Source organism: Juglans microcarpa x Juglans regia, chromosome 3S (assembly GCF_004785595.1).
Source record: "Juglans microcarpa x Juglans regia isolate MS1-56 chromosome 3S, Jm3101_v1.0, whole genome shotgun sequence".
Classification (NCBI taxonomy): Eukaryota; Viridiplantae; Streptophyta; class Magnoliopsida; order Fagales; family Juglandaceae; genus Juglans; species Juglans microcarpa x Juglans regia.
Window position 1 is genome coordinate 18320730 of NC_054599.1, and position 15636 is coordinate 18336365.

Genomic DNA, 15636 nt, shown 5'->3' on the forward strand with positions numbered 1-15636 from the left:
ATGATTTGTAAGTTTTGGGTATTAACAATTTGACAAGCCATAAGATGTTTGGTTTTTGGTGTTTCTCATTTTGGGTCATTGGTAACTTTTGCTTTATTGCATAAATTTGATTGCAGGGATTTCTTACATGGGAAGTAGGAACTTGAGCTCCAGTAGTTAAGCAGATATGAACGTCACTCCTCTTTAAAAATTGGCTAGAATATCACTAACTAGTTTTACACATTATATGTTAAGTACTTAAGTTGTTAAGTTGTTAAGTTTTGGATTGTAATTTGTAATTTATAATAACTTTTGTATTATTATTATTATTTAGTTTTTTAGATAGATTAGTTTTTTTTTATCATTATATTTTTCAAAATCAAGTTTTTTTTAATAGTTTTAACTACAAAAGTGTACAAAATTTGATGTGGGCCGAAAATAATTGAAATTTGAAAAAAAAAAAAAATCAAATTCACATGAGTTGCATTTCAGGCATGTCTAGACCGACTGGACCGACCCTGGACCAAATCGGACCAGTCCTATACCTTACTCGGTCCGGTCCAGGGTGGAGAATTCTTAAACTGAATAGGTCCGATCTGATCCACAAAATTGCTCAAGACTAAACCGGACCCGACTAAGATCACTCCTAATTACAAAGCTAAGTGTACTGAAAGCTATCAAACTCTAATACCTTGTTATATTGGATATTTATTCGTGGTTTTCTGACACATGGGCTTGCTACAGACATTTCTATCACGTTGCCTTTAGGTGGTTGCGTTTAATGTGAATTAAATCATTGTTATTCTTTGCTAAATCATTGTTGCATGACATCATACCAATCTCTCCGTCTTTTTCACATTAATTTGTGAACTCTTCTAGGGAGAGTTGTGTTATTCATGGCCTCATGAGTATTAGTTGCCGTTGCCTTTCTTGCATAACATCGCCCTCATTTTGTTTTGGTTGCCTTTTTACGTTGAAAAATAATTTACGCATAATATTTTATATAATTATATTTTAAATGAGAAATATTTTTATAAAAAATTTTATAAAAATAACATCATTTTAAAAAAATATCTTTATTTTATAATATTATTGTATAATATATTATACAATATATGATGCGTATATCATTACTCTTTTAATATATAGGCCACCTCCCACCTCATTATCAATGCTTTCATCTTTTCAATTGATCACTTTAGTCCCCGTGCATTGCTCGCCTTTAGCCCATTCCAACTTCTGTCCAACAACTCTATTCAAGTTCCCAGCAAACCTTCTGTTTTACACTTTTATTTCGTCTTTGTACGTACGTGATCCATTGGAATTTGGAACTCATATTCTTCGGTGCGAACTACTTACCCAGCTCTTGGGAAGATAAACATCGCATTAGCTTATCACTCCTCAATAATAATAAAAGTAGTTTTTTTTTTTTTTTCCCAACATATGTATGGTGCAGAGATTTTGAATAAAATCAGTCTTTATAATTTAAAGTATTATATTAAGACACATCAGTTTATTAGATTTAATTTTATAAATTTACTTTTACGGTTAAAACATTCTTATTTACAATTTGGTCCTAAAAATTTTGGCAGGTTTGGAATCTTAGATGAGATAGGGGTGGGCAGCGGGGCCCCGACCCCGCTGCCCCGACCCGCCTCCGTTAGGCGGGGCGGATCACCCCGCCCGTCAGATGCGGGCGGCGGGGCCACCCGCCCCATCTGGGGCAACATCCGGGGTGGGGGCGGGCTGGGGTGACCCCCGCCCCGGATATACCCCGCCCCGCCCCACCCGGATATTATTATATATATATAATTATAATTATATATAATTATATTATATATTATACGTTATTTACATATATATTAAAAAAAAAAAAAACCCAGGCATGAAACGACGTCGTTTCATGCCTGGGTTTAAAATTAAAACTGAAACCCTTATCCAGCCCCCCCTTCTTGCCTCTGCCGAGCCCCGATTTCTCATTTCTGTTCTTCTCAGTTCTCGCTCTCGCAGCCTCGCTCTCGCCTCTCTCTCTCTCTGAGTTACTTCTCGCAGCCGTGAGCCGCCGCCCGGTCCATCTATCTGCATCGCCATCCCCGTCGCACGACTCGGACTCGCACCCGGTTCCTCTCTCTTCATCTCCGAAGGTACGAAACCCAAATTCGACACTTCAAATTTTTTTTTTTATTTACATATTTAATGGAGATTGGAGGAAGGATGGAGTTTATCGGAGATGGAGGATGGGATTTTGTGAATTGTGTGCTGTGGAGTTTAGATTGTGCATGTGGTTTGATCTTTGAAATTTTGAATGGCTCCCGTGACCCGTGAATTGTGTGCTGTGATTTTTTTTTTTTTTGCATTATATAATGTGTGTAAATCACTGAATTTCAATATTATTGTGTCTAGGGCTCCAATCCGAAACCCTAAATTAATTTAGGGGTTTTAATCTTTGAAACCCCTAAATTAATTTAGGGTTTCGAAATACCCTAAATTAATTTAGGGGTTTTCAATCTCAATATTATTGTGTCTAATTAATTCGGATTGGAGCCCTAAATTAATTTAGGGCTCCAATCCGAAATCCTAAATTAATTTAGGGGTTCGAAATACCCTAAAGAGCCCAATCCGAAACCCTAAATTAATTTAGGGGTTTTAATCTTTGAAACCCCTAAATTAATTTAGGAGTTTAATCTTTAAAATTGCTATGCACTAGGGGTTTAAAAAATTAATTTAGGGGTTTAAAAACAGAATTTGATGTTCCCTACCAAATTGAACAAAAAAAAAAAAAAAAAGAATGCACTAGGGTATTTCGAAATTCAATATAATGAATTAAGATGAAATATATATATATATATATATATATATATATATATGAAATTATGAATGTCAAGTGGTACTTTTTTTTATTCTACTTTTTTTTTTTTTTTTATGTTCATTATAATTTATATAGTTGCTATGCTTATGCCTTATAGTCTTTCAAGTTATAAATATAAATATATATATATATATATATATATATATATATATATATATTATGAATGTCAAATTCATTTGAACACAAAAGAGAATTTGCATAAACATGTTGTTTTAGTAAAAAGAAAGCATTTAGGGTGACAAGACAAAGCCCTCAACAAATTTCGAAATACCATAATCATTATTATCCATTCATATCAACATCTCATCCCTTATTTTGAGTTGATTTCTAGACGTTTCATTTTTATTGTATTGTATTTAATTTCTTTATTTAATTTAATATGCTCGGATGTGATCATTTTTCTTAATATGTTGGTTCAAATTTGTCTGTTTTGAGTTCGGAGAAATAATTAAAATAGTACAATAAAAATAACTAAAACCACTATAAGTCTTTTTATAACTTGAATAATTAATGTGTCTTTTTAATGCCTAAAATTTATGACTTTAAATTTTTTACAATTGTTTGATGAATTATATGGTCTAATTTTTTATTCTAATTTTTTTTTTATGTTCATTATATATTTGCTATGTTTTATATAATTTCAGATTTATTGTTTGCTTGAGTTCATGGATATGCCAGCAGATTTTAGTGCGAGCTCTCCTTTCCAGGCCGAGGGCATCCCTACCCCTACCCCTACCCCTACACCTACACCTACCCCTCCTACTCAAACCCCTACCCCTAGCCCTACGGCACCTTGCCCCGCCCCAAGCCCAACAAGAAACCTGCTTCAATAGTTTGGAGTCATTTCACCAAACTAGAGGGTGGTGACTCAAGTAACCCCCAAGCCAAGTGTAACTATTGTGGAAAAATTTATGGATGTCACTATAGGAAACATGGCACCTCACAATTAAAGGTGCACTTAGAAGAGCAATGCAAAAAAAGTCTAATATTAAGATCATTACAAGACAAAAGCCAATCTAGACTAGAAATTAGACTTAAAAAAATGGCGGATGAGACTAGTGGGGGTGCAACTTTGAAGGGGTATACTAAGTATAATCCCGATGAGTGTAGAAGACACCTAGCTCGTATGGTCATAATGGATGAGCTACCTTTTCAAATTGTTGATGGGAAAGGGTTCCAAGCGTATTCTCGCTACTTGGAACCAAGGTTTAACATTCCTTCTCGCCACACGGTGGCAAAGGATGTAAAAAAACATTATTACATTGAAAAGGAGAAGTTGAGGGGTCAATTGGCGGATCAATTTGTTTGTCTCACCACTGACACTTGGACATCGATCCAAAATTTTAATTATATGTCTTTGACTGTGCATTTTATTGATGTCATTGGACATTGCAAAAGAAAATTATAAAATTTTATAAAATCACCGATCATAAGGGTGAGACAATTGGAAAGGCCTTGGAGGCCGCAATAAAGGAGTGGGGGTTGACCCGAGTGGTTACAGTTACAGTCGATAATGCCTCGTCTAACGATGTTGCATTGGGACATCTAAAGACCTATCTTAGAGAGGCAAATAAGACACTCATGGGTGGTGAGTGTCTGCATGTGAGATGTGCGGCACATATTCTGAATCTGATTGTCACTGATGGTTTGAGAGATCTTCATGACTCGATTGCTCGGGTTATGACTGCTGTGAGATGGGTGAGATCTTCTCCTTCGAGGTTGGACAAATTCAAGGTTGCTGCGAGATCTGCGGGCCTAACATCTAAGAGGGGCCTTTGTACTGATATGCCTACACGATGGAACTCAACATTTCTGATGTTGGAGGCGGCCCAAGAATATAAGCTGGCATTTACATTATTGGGTGACGAAGACATCCAATATGTTAAATATTTTGATGATCACAGGGATTGGGGAAACCCGTAGAGGATGGTTGGGAAATTGTAATTAATTTTGTAGAGTTTTTGAGGCTTTTTTACGATGTCACCATGAGGCTATCTGGAACTTTGTACCCTACATCCAATATTGTATGTCAGCAAATATGTAGGGTAAAAGAAGAATTAGATGACATGGTCGCGGGTGGTCACATTAGGATGCGTGAGATGTCATTGATTATGAGGACAAAGTACGACAAGTATTGGGGAGATTTAACGAAGGCTAATATTTTGTTATATGTAGCTGTCGTCTTTGACCCGAGGTATAAGTTGGATGGCATGATATTTGGATTGGGCCTTGCGTACGGGCAAGTATGGGCAGAGCTTATTGCAGCAAGGGTTCGGGAAACCCTTACTAGATTATTTGATGAGTTTTCCACCCTGCGGGGTGGTAATATTGCGGCACCTACACCTACCCCCTCAGCCTCAAGCTCACAGTTTCCTGAAGTCGAGATTGGGAAAAGACGTAGATTGGAGTGGGGTGAGAGGTATGAGCAGACCCCCTTCCTTCGGAGTTCTATAGAGGCTCAGCCAGAGATAGACAGATACTTAGCAGTAGAGATTCTACCATTTTCACGAGATTTTGATATATTAAGTTGGTGGAAGGTGAATGTCGTGAAGTATCCCATCCTTGGAGAGATAGCCCGCACACTTTTGGCCATCCCTGTTAGCACAGTAGCCTCAGAGTCGGCCTTTAGCACGGGAGGACGTGTATTAGATTCATTTCGGAGTTCATTAGCTCCTGCCACTGTGGAGGCTTTGATTTGCACGCAGAATTGGATCAAGGGAACTCCAATTCATGTTCCGGATGTTCTTGAGTATGAGAAGGCCGACGTCGAGGAGGATAGTGATGATCAGTTTGGATCTGGTATTTATTTTAATTTCATTTTATAATTTCTTATTTTAATTTATTTATTTTCATTTAATTGGTATTCATTAATTTGATTTCAAATTTAATACTCATAGTGATACATGAGACGACGTCTACGGCTACCTCCGATGCAGTATGACTTTGTATTGGACCCACCATTGTCATGGTTTGCACAATTTCTTCCATAATTGTTTTTTGCATTTAAAATTTTGTTTCATCTTTATAACTTTTTAATTCTAATTTGTTTTATTTTTAACTTATTAATATTTCAGGTTTTATAACTTATTGACTTTTATGATCTTGATTTTCAGTCTCACAGCAATCGACATAACTCACCACTCAGTGAACTCACCGCTACGGCTCCACCCCAAAATCAAATTGATCAAATTGAAAAATTATGATTTTATTAATTTATAATTAATTGTAATGTTGCTACAATAGTTAATTGTATAATTTGTAATATTTATTTCTTTTAGAGGAATTTGTAATAGTGTAATAGTTTATTAGTTCTCTTAATTTGTATAATTGTGAACAAAATATTTTAGCATAGTGCCTTACTGCCTTAGTAATGATTACTACTTAATTACTTAATAACGTAATAGTTCAATGTATGATTCTATATATCCCTTATATATATATATTTTTTTTCTTGTTTTTAAATCTATATACTTTTTAATCTAAATAATGGGCTCAAATGGCCCAAAAACGAATTTTGGGCCCAAAGTGGCCCAAAAACCGATTCTGGGCCAATTAGGGCCCAGAAAAATGTACTGGGCCGAAGGCCCAGTATGGGGCGGGGGGTGCTGACAGGTGGGGGTCCACCCCCGCACCCCGGCCCAACGGACGGGGGACCCCGCCCCCGCCATGCGGGGACGGGGTCTGGGAGAAATTCCCCACCCCCGCATATGCGGGGGCGGGGGCGGGGGCGGAGGCGGGGGAGGGGTGGCCCTGCCCCGTAGGGGGCGGGTATCACCCCTAAGATGAGATACATAATTTTTATTATTTTATTCCTAAACATAATTCAAATACAAAATTTTCAAATTAATCATTACAAAATTTTCAAATTAATAATTACAACTTTTTCAAATAAAAAATTAAAAAAAATCAACTTTTTCAAATCTCTAAATAAAAATAATATTATAAAACTATATTATTACAATATTTTATCTTTATAATATTTTTTATTCAATTTTTTCTCTCTTATTTTTTAAAAAATTAAAAACACTCAATTCAAATTATCTCATTACTATTCACAAACTATCTTATTCCTATTTATGAGATTATTATCTCATCTCAATCACGCCATTACAATTTTGAGAAAAGTTGGGTAATAAAGAGGAAAACAAAAATGAAAAGGCAAGCGACTCTTCGAATCGAAACTCTAAAGCCCAGCAGAAGCAGAGGCCATAGATACCAGAAGAAATGATTCCAAATTCTCTATTGTTTCTCCACTTCTTCCTTTCCATTGCAGTGCACACCCTCGGGCTTCAAAGGTAATCGTCTATTTATACTCTCGCTCGCTCACTCTCAGTGACCACGGTTACATTTTTTTTCCTGGATGTTTTTTAATTTGATTTTTGCAGGATTGGTGGAAGTGTTGCACCTGAGAATCGGATCGGGCGCAGAGTTCTGCTGAGTTTCAAAGAAACCCCTCGGGAAGTAACGCTACCTATGAGTGCGCTCCTTCCGGTCCCTGCGTTCCCTGCCTCTACTCCGAAAAGGTTCCGATTTTCATTTAAGTTTTTTCCTAAGAATTTGAAGCCTCTCTTTCATGTTTGGATTTTTATACGATTGTTTCAATTGATAGATTTGTGTGGATATGTTTGTGAGTCGAATTACTTGAGATTCGTGCCTTTGAAATTAGCGTTGGTGTTATGTGACCGAAGGTCGTAGATTTTTCTAAATCTAAAGTAATATCCAAGCTGTGTCCATGCTGTTTGTTGGTGTATTGCATATGATATCTTTTGGCAAACTAAGAGACCAATTGAAGGATATAGTGGGTCTCCTCGCTATTGGGAATTTTCATTAATGCTATGGTGCAATGGAAAACAAGAACAGAAGGTTGGATAGAAAGTTGAGCCAGTGAATCCTCTATAACCTCAATCCCACTATTATTGGGATATTGGAAGAGACATACATTAGGCAGGCATGTGTGCTAATGTTTTTTGGATTACCTCTATGGAGCCTGAATCTTATTTTCATCTGACTTTAACTTATTTCCAACCCCTCTATTACTACTTCTGGACCGATATATCTTTTGAGATGCAATAAAAGGGTGCATTGAAGACAAAATTGCAGACCGTGCTGGGATCCTTCAATATTAGCCCCATTGCTTCCTTGTCGAGTGCCTTCTCAACTGGTACCAACCGTGTACTGGTTCTCATGTTGTTTATTATTATCCATCCACAACCTAGTGCTCCTCATAACTTCCTGTATATAATGACAATAAAATGTACTGTAGATTAGCTTCTGCACTTTCATCATATCCTGTTGATGTTGTTTGCATGTCACTCCATTGGTCTTTGAAATGTATGAGCGCTTATTTTTTTTTGTCTTTATTTTGTTCTGCAGAATGATGAAAAATATAGGTGCAGTGAGACTGTTTATCGTATTCCATACAAATGTGTAGAAATTAGAGATAATTCGAAGGACGCAAATGTGAAAAATTCTCATAATAGCCGTTTTACTCTTGAAATCTCTGACAAGAATACAAAATTAAATGGTGTATTGCATGATGCTGGAGAACTCACTTCTTCAATGAGGGAGAGAAGTGTACTTGATGATCCATCAATGTTAAAGAGTGGACTGCAAGCTTATACTACATATGAAAGCTGTTTACCGCCGGTTAATGAAGAGAAGTTGTCAGTGCTTGGGTTTGAGGTTAGCATTATCTTCTAGTGTCTCTCTTTATTATAGTGCCTGATAAGTGCGCTTGATTAATTTGTCAAAAAGTCCTATTTACATGTGATAAATCAAATATTCTGTGCTATGGGTCTATTTGGCTCTGGCCTGCTAGTCTCAATACTTTAATTTATAGTATATTGTGCACTTATAATCCGTGTAATGACATTGGAACAATTGTGCTATATTCCTTCACAAAAAGGATTTTCGACATTCAACATCACACACTTTTGTTTTAGGCATTGATTGCTATTCTGTTTCTTTGCTTTGAACTTATTTGTCACAAACATAGAGCTTCTGCATCGTGATTCATGTATTTACTTTTTTGCTCTTCGTTGTGAGCTTATAAGTTACTTGACCAAAGAGGTATTGACAATCAAAAAGCAAACATATAAAAACCTGAAAATTGTCTGTATGTCTGCCTCTGTGCGTGTGCGCGTGCGAGTGTTTCTGACAAGTTATCTGTTGTTTTCTTAAGCACTATAAGCTAACTTGCTAAATATTTCACTTTCATAATAATGATTGGTGGATGCAACCATTGCAGATTAAATGCAATTTCTTTAAAGTTAGCCTTTTACTTGCTTTGCAATAAAATGAAGAACATGATACATGCCTGTGTTGATGCCTATTATTCTGTTTCATTCCATACAGGGGATTGTGTTGTGTTTGTTGCTCATTAGCGGCACGGTTGTATACTTCAGAAGAAAGCGGACCATTGCAATGACAGGTTTTGGAGGGAGGATCCAGACCAACTCTAGGTTTTAATGCATCGTATGGATCCTTTTGCTTTATATTTTCCCCTATAATAAATAGCAAGTCAAACAGTGTAATAACATCTAAAATGATTAGATCATTCTAAACTTTTATTCAATGTAAAGAGAAGACAACCTTACATGCTCATGCCTCATATGACATGCATTGTTCACAGGGATAATTAATATTCATCATCGTAAGATCTACATGTATCTGCTTTACTTCAAATTGAACCATCCGATTCAGATCAACCAAAGGATAATTGAAAACCTATTATACTCCAAACTCGGACAACTTCCCTGCTGCCACATCTAGGCATCCATTGATACTTGCATCCGACCGTATCATTTACAGGAAAATATAAACACAATTCTTCTTACAACCATAATTTTAATGAAGGCATCTTTGTAAAATAATTTTAAAAGGTTAAATATTTTTCTTTTTTATTTTCATTTTATTATGATACGTGGACGATACACGTGTTTTTATTCGTGTTGACATGGCTTACAAGTCACGTGGTAAGAGCTCTGTTAAGTGGGTCTAACAATTGTCAAACAATGAAATTCAGAGTACATGGATGAAAGAGATTCATTTTTAAAAGTCGGTGAGTGACCTTTTAAAGTCCAAACCACAAGATTTATAGTATTTAATTATAGAAAATTCTACAAACTATACCTGGCTTATTTTTATCCCACTATAATGGAGTGACAATGTCCATCAACTTTTAATTTTTTTTTTAAATTAAAAAATATCCAAAAGTGATGAAAAGTGGCGGAATGAAAATGAAATAAAAGTGTAATTTATAGTAGGGGTGGCAATTGGTATTTATGAGTCGTGTTAATTCATGAGCATTCGACAATATATGTTAACCTAAACTCCACCCATTAAGTTAAACATATCAGATTTTCAAACCCTAACCCGACTCATTTAAATGACGGAACGTGTCGTGTCACCTGTTTAATAATTAATTAGAAATAGGTCAATATAACACAAACCTGTTTCATATAAATAGGTTGAATTAACATAATTTCACATAAAAGTTAAAACGTATATTTATTAGTAGCCACAATATCTAAAAAATAAGAATAAAACTACTTACTAACAAAAAATATCAATATTTTTCAAATTTTAACTAATAATAAAAGTAATATTACAAACTCTATAATAACAAATATGAGCATAGGTTCATAATTACAATTTCAACAATAAAAACATAATCAACAATAGTAAAATTGTAATTTTGAAATAAAATTTAACGAATTATTGCGGGATGACTTCAGGTTAAATGAGTAGACCCATTTATTAATCGTGTCTTAACAGATCAATCCATTTTAATCCGAATCCATTTAAATCAAATCCAAACACACTAATCTCATGTCGTGTTAATATTAAATTCATAGATTACATCACATATTGCCTCCTAATTTATAACATTACTCTTTAACTATAAAATAATTATAAAAAGAGAACTACAACTACAAAATATTTCATTGTGAAAATCTGATATGGTTGGAAATCCAAGCACACTAATCTCATGTCGTGTTCATATTAGATTAATTGGAAAAATGATACTGTCGTTGCTCATTCTTATCAGCCAATTGTCTCAGCAAAGTTTGGGCCGAACTTTTTGAACAAAAACCACAGAACCTTCTCCCTACAACATGTTCTAATACTGCAAAAACTGCTACGTTTTATGCAGCTCAATTGCAGACTTGCAGTTTGCCAAGGTGGGGAACTCTTAAAAGGAAAGCAAGTGAACGACAACTTTATAGAAAAATCTACCGAATCTGCCCCCTACCCTAACATTGCGATATTACAGAAGAAATACACCATGTTATTGCCGCTTCCTCCTTCCGAAAATATACAAGAAAACAGGCCATTGGTGGCTTCTGTCAGTTCTCCTATGAGTTTCTTAAGAAAAACAATAAAGCAGCAGCACAAACTCCAACAAAAGAATCATGTTGATGATGACCCTCATCTTAAACAACAGAACTCCTCTCTTTTTAAGACACATCTACAATAACATAGCAGAAGAACAGGGGCTACAAGCAGCAGGCAAAAATATGAAATTACAAAAAATAATCGGGAGTCTTGCGTGTGGTGTCAGGCTCAATTTGCCGAGGTGCAGGATCAAACTGCAGAAAATTCTGGTCCATGTTCTCCCCAATTTCTAGTATTGCAGCCATATTCCCACAACGGTAACAATAGTTTGGAGCACTAAATACAGTCACCACGTTCTTTTCCTATAAAAATAAATTTGAGATGAAAGTTAACAAAATTTGCAGTAGAAATAGATGTCAACCCCCCCAAACAAAGATTTCAGTCCGGTCAGGTTCACAAACCTGACACCAGTTGTACCCTTCCATGACAAGCTGGTGGGCTCTTGAAATCAATGTCAGCCCATTGGTATGGTTGAACTGAGCAGCTATATCCTGTCCGAATGTATAACCAGCACCACGTGGAGATATTCCCCACCCACAGCGGTCATCTGGATCAGACCATAAGAGATCACACATTGGTCCTTCGTGTGGAACCTGTTCATGGCAGACAAATGACACAATAACTGTTATGCATGCATTTACAATTACCATGGGAATGAAATAGGGCGAAGGTAACTGGATGTTGTTTTGACATATATTACTTCAACGACACAGAAGAAATATGGGGAATAAGTCACATAATTGCCAAATTTCAAAGGGGTAAACCTTAACACATACAGGGACTGATTTAAAAATTGGTAAAAAGATCAATATCAGCATTCACACAGTCACAATGCCTGGATATTAATACTTTTACCAACAAATGCACTCCAACACAATTAATACTTGAAAGTGTTAGCCATGTCCACTATGAAAAACATCAGATGTGCAATAATGTACATACCTCTTGTATACGGTCCAAAGCTCGGATATTATCCAACGTATCTAGAGAGGGTGACAGACCTCCATGCAAACAGAAGATCTACAACAATAAAGTAAGTCAGAAGCTGCAATAAAATTAATGAAGTAACCTAGCAGCAACATATCCAAATCAAACCTGACTCTCAATAAGGGCGGTGAGGGGTAGATAATCAAATAAATCAGTAAAGTACTTCCACACATTGGCATTTCCATATTTTCTCAAGCATTCGTCATAAAAACCATACCTGAAAGGGGGAAAAGGAATGAAGATAAGGGTGGAATTCTACAAAATCAACTGCAGTGTGTGCGCGCGCGCATGCATGCATCTGAGTGAGCGACAGAGAGAGGAAGGGGCTGGGGGCTAGGGTTAAGTTGATGGTGACTTGATATCATTATCTCTCACTCAGATATTTAACACAAAAAAGTCTTACCAGTGCTAATGAAGGTTCAGTGTTTAAACACTCATTCAGTCATTCTTCATCTAAAGCAATTTTTTTTTTTTTTTTTCCCAACCAGGAGTCATCGTAAACTACATATTCCCATGCATTTGTTAACCTTATCTTACTTCAGTTATCCATGCAGCATCATCAAGCTTAGCTATTTCGCTCTTTACTCAAAAGTTTTATTGCATTAGGAAAACCATATCAAACAACTCCCTCTACTATCCAGTTAGAGCTATCACTAACTTCAAATGGGTTTATTCCTTATCCTTTAACATTCTGGCTTGACACTCGAGCATCTTTTGGCTAAAAACTGTGTACAAAGGCAATAACAGTGAATCACCAAACAGAAAGATTAATTAAACCCAACCACTTGCACACCTTTTTATTTTTTTATTTTTTTTATAAGTACAAATATTATATATATCAAAAGGAGGGAGTACCCAAGTACACTGAATGTATACAAGAAAACACCTTACCCATATTGGAAGCCCCTAATGACCAAAAAGCCTGTGAAAAAAAACCCAAAATACACCAAGCCCGGCCCCAACCCCTTGTTTCCCGTAGAACTAACACTCTACCTGAAAACCAACCCCACCCCCTTATTTCCCGTAGAACTAAAACTTCACAATGTCCCCACTCTCAAAAGCATGTTAGTATTTAGAAAGGGACCGCGCGCTTGTACTTTTGAAGAGGTTTATAATTTAGATTAACAATTACAAATGTAAACAACAAGAAAAGGGTCTTACACTTGAGTTATCTGCCGGCTCTCATGATTCCCTCGAAGAATTGTGATCCTGTCTCTGTAACGAACTTTCAGAGCCACCAAAAGTGAGACAGTCTCGACTGAGTAGTAGCCACGATCTGCATAGAAGTAAACAAGACAATAGGAAAGACTAGTATATTCATGATTTAAAACTTCAAACAGCTATTCAAACCTGCAACTCAAATAGCGTTTAGTAAACAAAACCACAAACAGAATTAAGATAGCAAGATTCTTGAAAGACGAAAAAGAGGAGGAAACAGAATCCAACCAATTATCTCAACATCATTACTGTCCTCTTCATTAATGACACAAATGTATGACATGAATAACACAATCCAAGCTATTATCTCAATAGTGACACTGTCCTCATCCTTCCCCTTAAATTTGCAACATCTCTAACTAAAAGCACATAATTTATTCACTGAAATGATTGCTGGACTTCACATAAACATCAAAGTTGAATACTTCCCATGCAGAAAACCACCCACGCTACTTCAAGAATACCTAAAATTACTTGTGATAAAACGAGACTGCTTTGCTGCAGGACAAAAAATTCTCGTATCACAACATTCAACTTCACATGATCCTCTACAAGCATCTTCTCCCTTGTCTCTCATCCACAGGTTTTAAAAGCACCAGTATACACTCTTTTTGAAAAAAAAATAAGAATATACATGTCATAAGATATAGAACCAAAAGATGTAAACAAATTTAAAAAAGAGTGCTAGATTAGAAAAGAGATTTGCAAAACGAAAGCTCACAAGCTGATGTGGCTAAATATGATACATTAGATCTACTTTGCAAAAAAAAGAACTTTGCAATATAATGTACCGGATTAAACCAATCAGTATGTGAGTCTACTTTCGTGAACCAGACATTTCTCTATATAAAACATGTATTTATTAACATCTTAGACACGAGCCATATGGCTAATTTGTGGTATGTGGCAAATCATCCCCAAAACAAGATATGCAGAAGCCTGGGTTCAGTCCAAGAAAGTTTTTTGTGCAAACAGATTTGACCGCACAAAATCATAGACCAATTCCATGTAAAAATCTGCAACGCCATATTTTGGCCGCGTCATACAGTTTCCATGCGTAGTCTGTACAATATAGCTATGCAGAATGACCACAATTTGTACACATCCGAGACACAAAACAAACCAAGCTTAAAAAGCTGCCAGTAAGTGGCCACCTGAGAGCTTTGAGCGCTTACAAAACAGCAGGAGTATCTTGCATACAAGTTTTCATTTAATCAGGAATTAAAGCAAATAACAAATTCTAATGTTTGAAAACCATTGCTCACCCCCCAAAAGGAAAGAGTTGTTCTTTCTTTCAAATAATTGAGAGTAGGAATGAAATACGAAATTTAACATATGATTGGGCCCTCATAGATGAAACACCTACTTGGAAAACAAAAAGGGCCAACGCGTTATATTAGGCATTTCACGACCTAACAAGAATACAAAAATCCCAAATCAAACACATCAGGACGCAACTTTTTTTATTTCAGAAAAAGGAAAGAAAAAACTGGCATCCTTATTTTTTTTTTTTTTTTGAGAGGAAAAAAAGAAACTCGCATCCTCACCTACATAATCGCCCATAAAGAGATAATTGGTATCGGGAGCATTCCCTCCTATCCGAAACAGCTCGATGAGATCGTAGAACTGGCCGTGGATATCACCGCACACCGTCACGGGGCACTTAACCGGCTGTACGTTCCACTCCTCAACCAGAATTGCCCTGGCCTGATCACAGAGCGTCTTCACCTCGGCCTCAGGCAACGGCTTGCAGTCCATCAGATGCTCAATCTGACGGTCCAGATCCGCGTGCGAGGGCATCGTAAAAGCCTCTCTCTATCTCTTACCACTCAGATCCACCCCGACGAGATCGCCGATTTCAGGGATCGAAAGCCGCGTAGAGGGAACCGGCCGGACCGATGTCTAGAACTCAGTCGAAAGGAAAACTCATCGAAAAAGAGATTAGTAACTTGTAAGGGTTAGGGTTTCGGGTTGAAACGCGCGAGGCAGAGGAACGAAACGAATCGTTTTGGAGATCGGTCGGGGTACGACCTCACGAGTATTCCTAGCAGCTGTGTGTGTGTTTCTTCTCTGTTTTGGGAAAAAATATAAATTGAATAAAAACCATATTTTTTTGATAAAGAGGAGAAAGAAAGAAGAAAGAGGAGAAAGAAACGCAAGAAGAAGCTAAGAAATAGGCTGCCAAA

General features: G+C 36.6%; 2 protein-coding genes and 1 long non-coding RNA gene across 3 annotated transcripts; 1 reads left to right on the forward strand and 2 right to left on the reverse strand.

Moving 5' to 3' along the window:
• Nucleotides 1–612: 612 nt before the first annotated feature.
• On the reverse strand, nt 613–7141 carry LOC121257724. Its single transcript, XR_005939268.1, has 3 exons — nt 6952–7141; nt 5280–5282; nt 613–625 (listed from the first exon to the last, which is right to left on the reverse strand). It is a non-coding gene; the product is annotated as an uncharacterized LOC121257724 (long non-coding RNA).
• Nucleotides 7142–7228: 87 nt separating this feature from the next.
• LOC121258745 lies at nt 7229–9443 on the forward strand (the record flags this gene model as incomplete). The annotated part of the gene is given in 4 exon segments (XM_041160288.1): nt 7229–7301; nt 7304–7371; nt 8222–8530; nt 9203–9443. Coding segments are annotated over 4 exon segments (564 nt in total), but the record flags the coding sequence as incomplete, so codon positions are not given.
• A 1674-nt stretch (nt 9444–11117) lies between these two features.
• On the reverse strand, nt 11118–15636 carry LOC121257723 (serine/threonine-protein phosphatase PP2A catalytic subunit). Its single transcript, XM_041158902.1, has 6 exons — nt 14998–15636; nt 13394–13508; nt 12341–12449; nt 12188–12265; nt 11647–11838; nt 11118–11547 (listed from the first exon to the last, which is right to left on the reverse strand). The coding sequence occupies exons 1-6, from the start codon at nt 15248–15250 to the stop codon at nt 11374–11376; spliced, it is 921 nt and encodes a 306-aa protein (XP_041014836.1). The 5' UTR covers nt 15251–15636; the 3' UTR covers nt 11118–11373.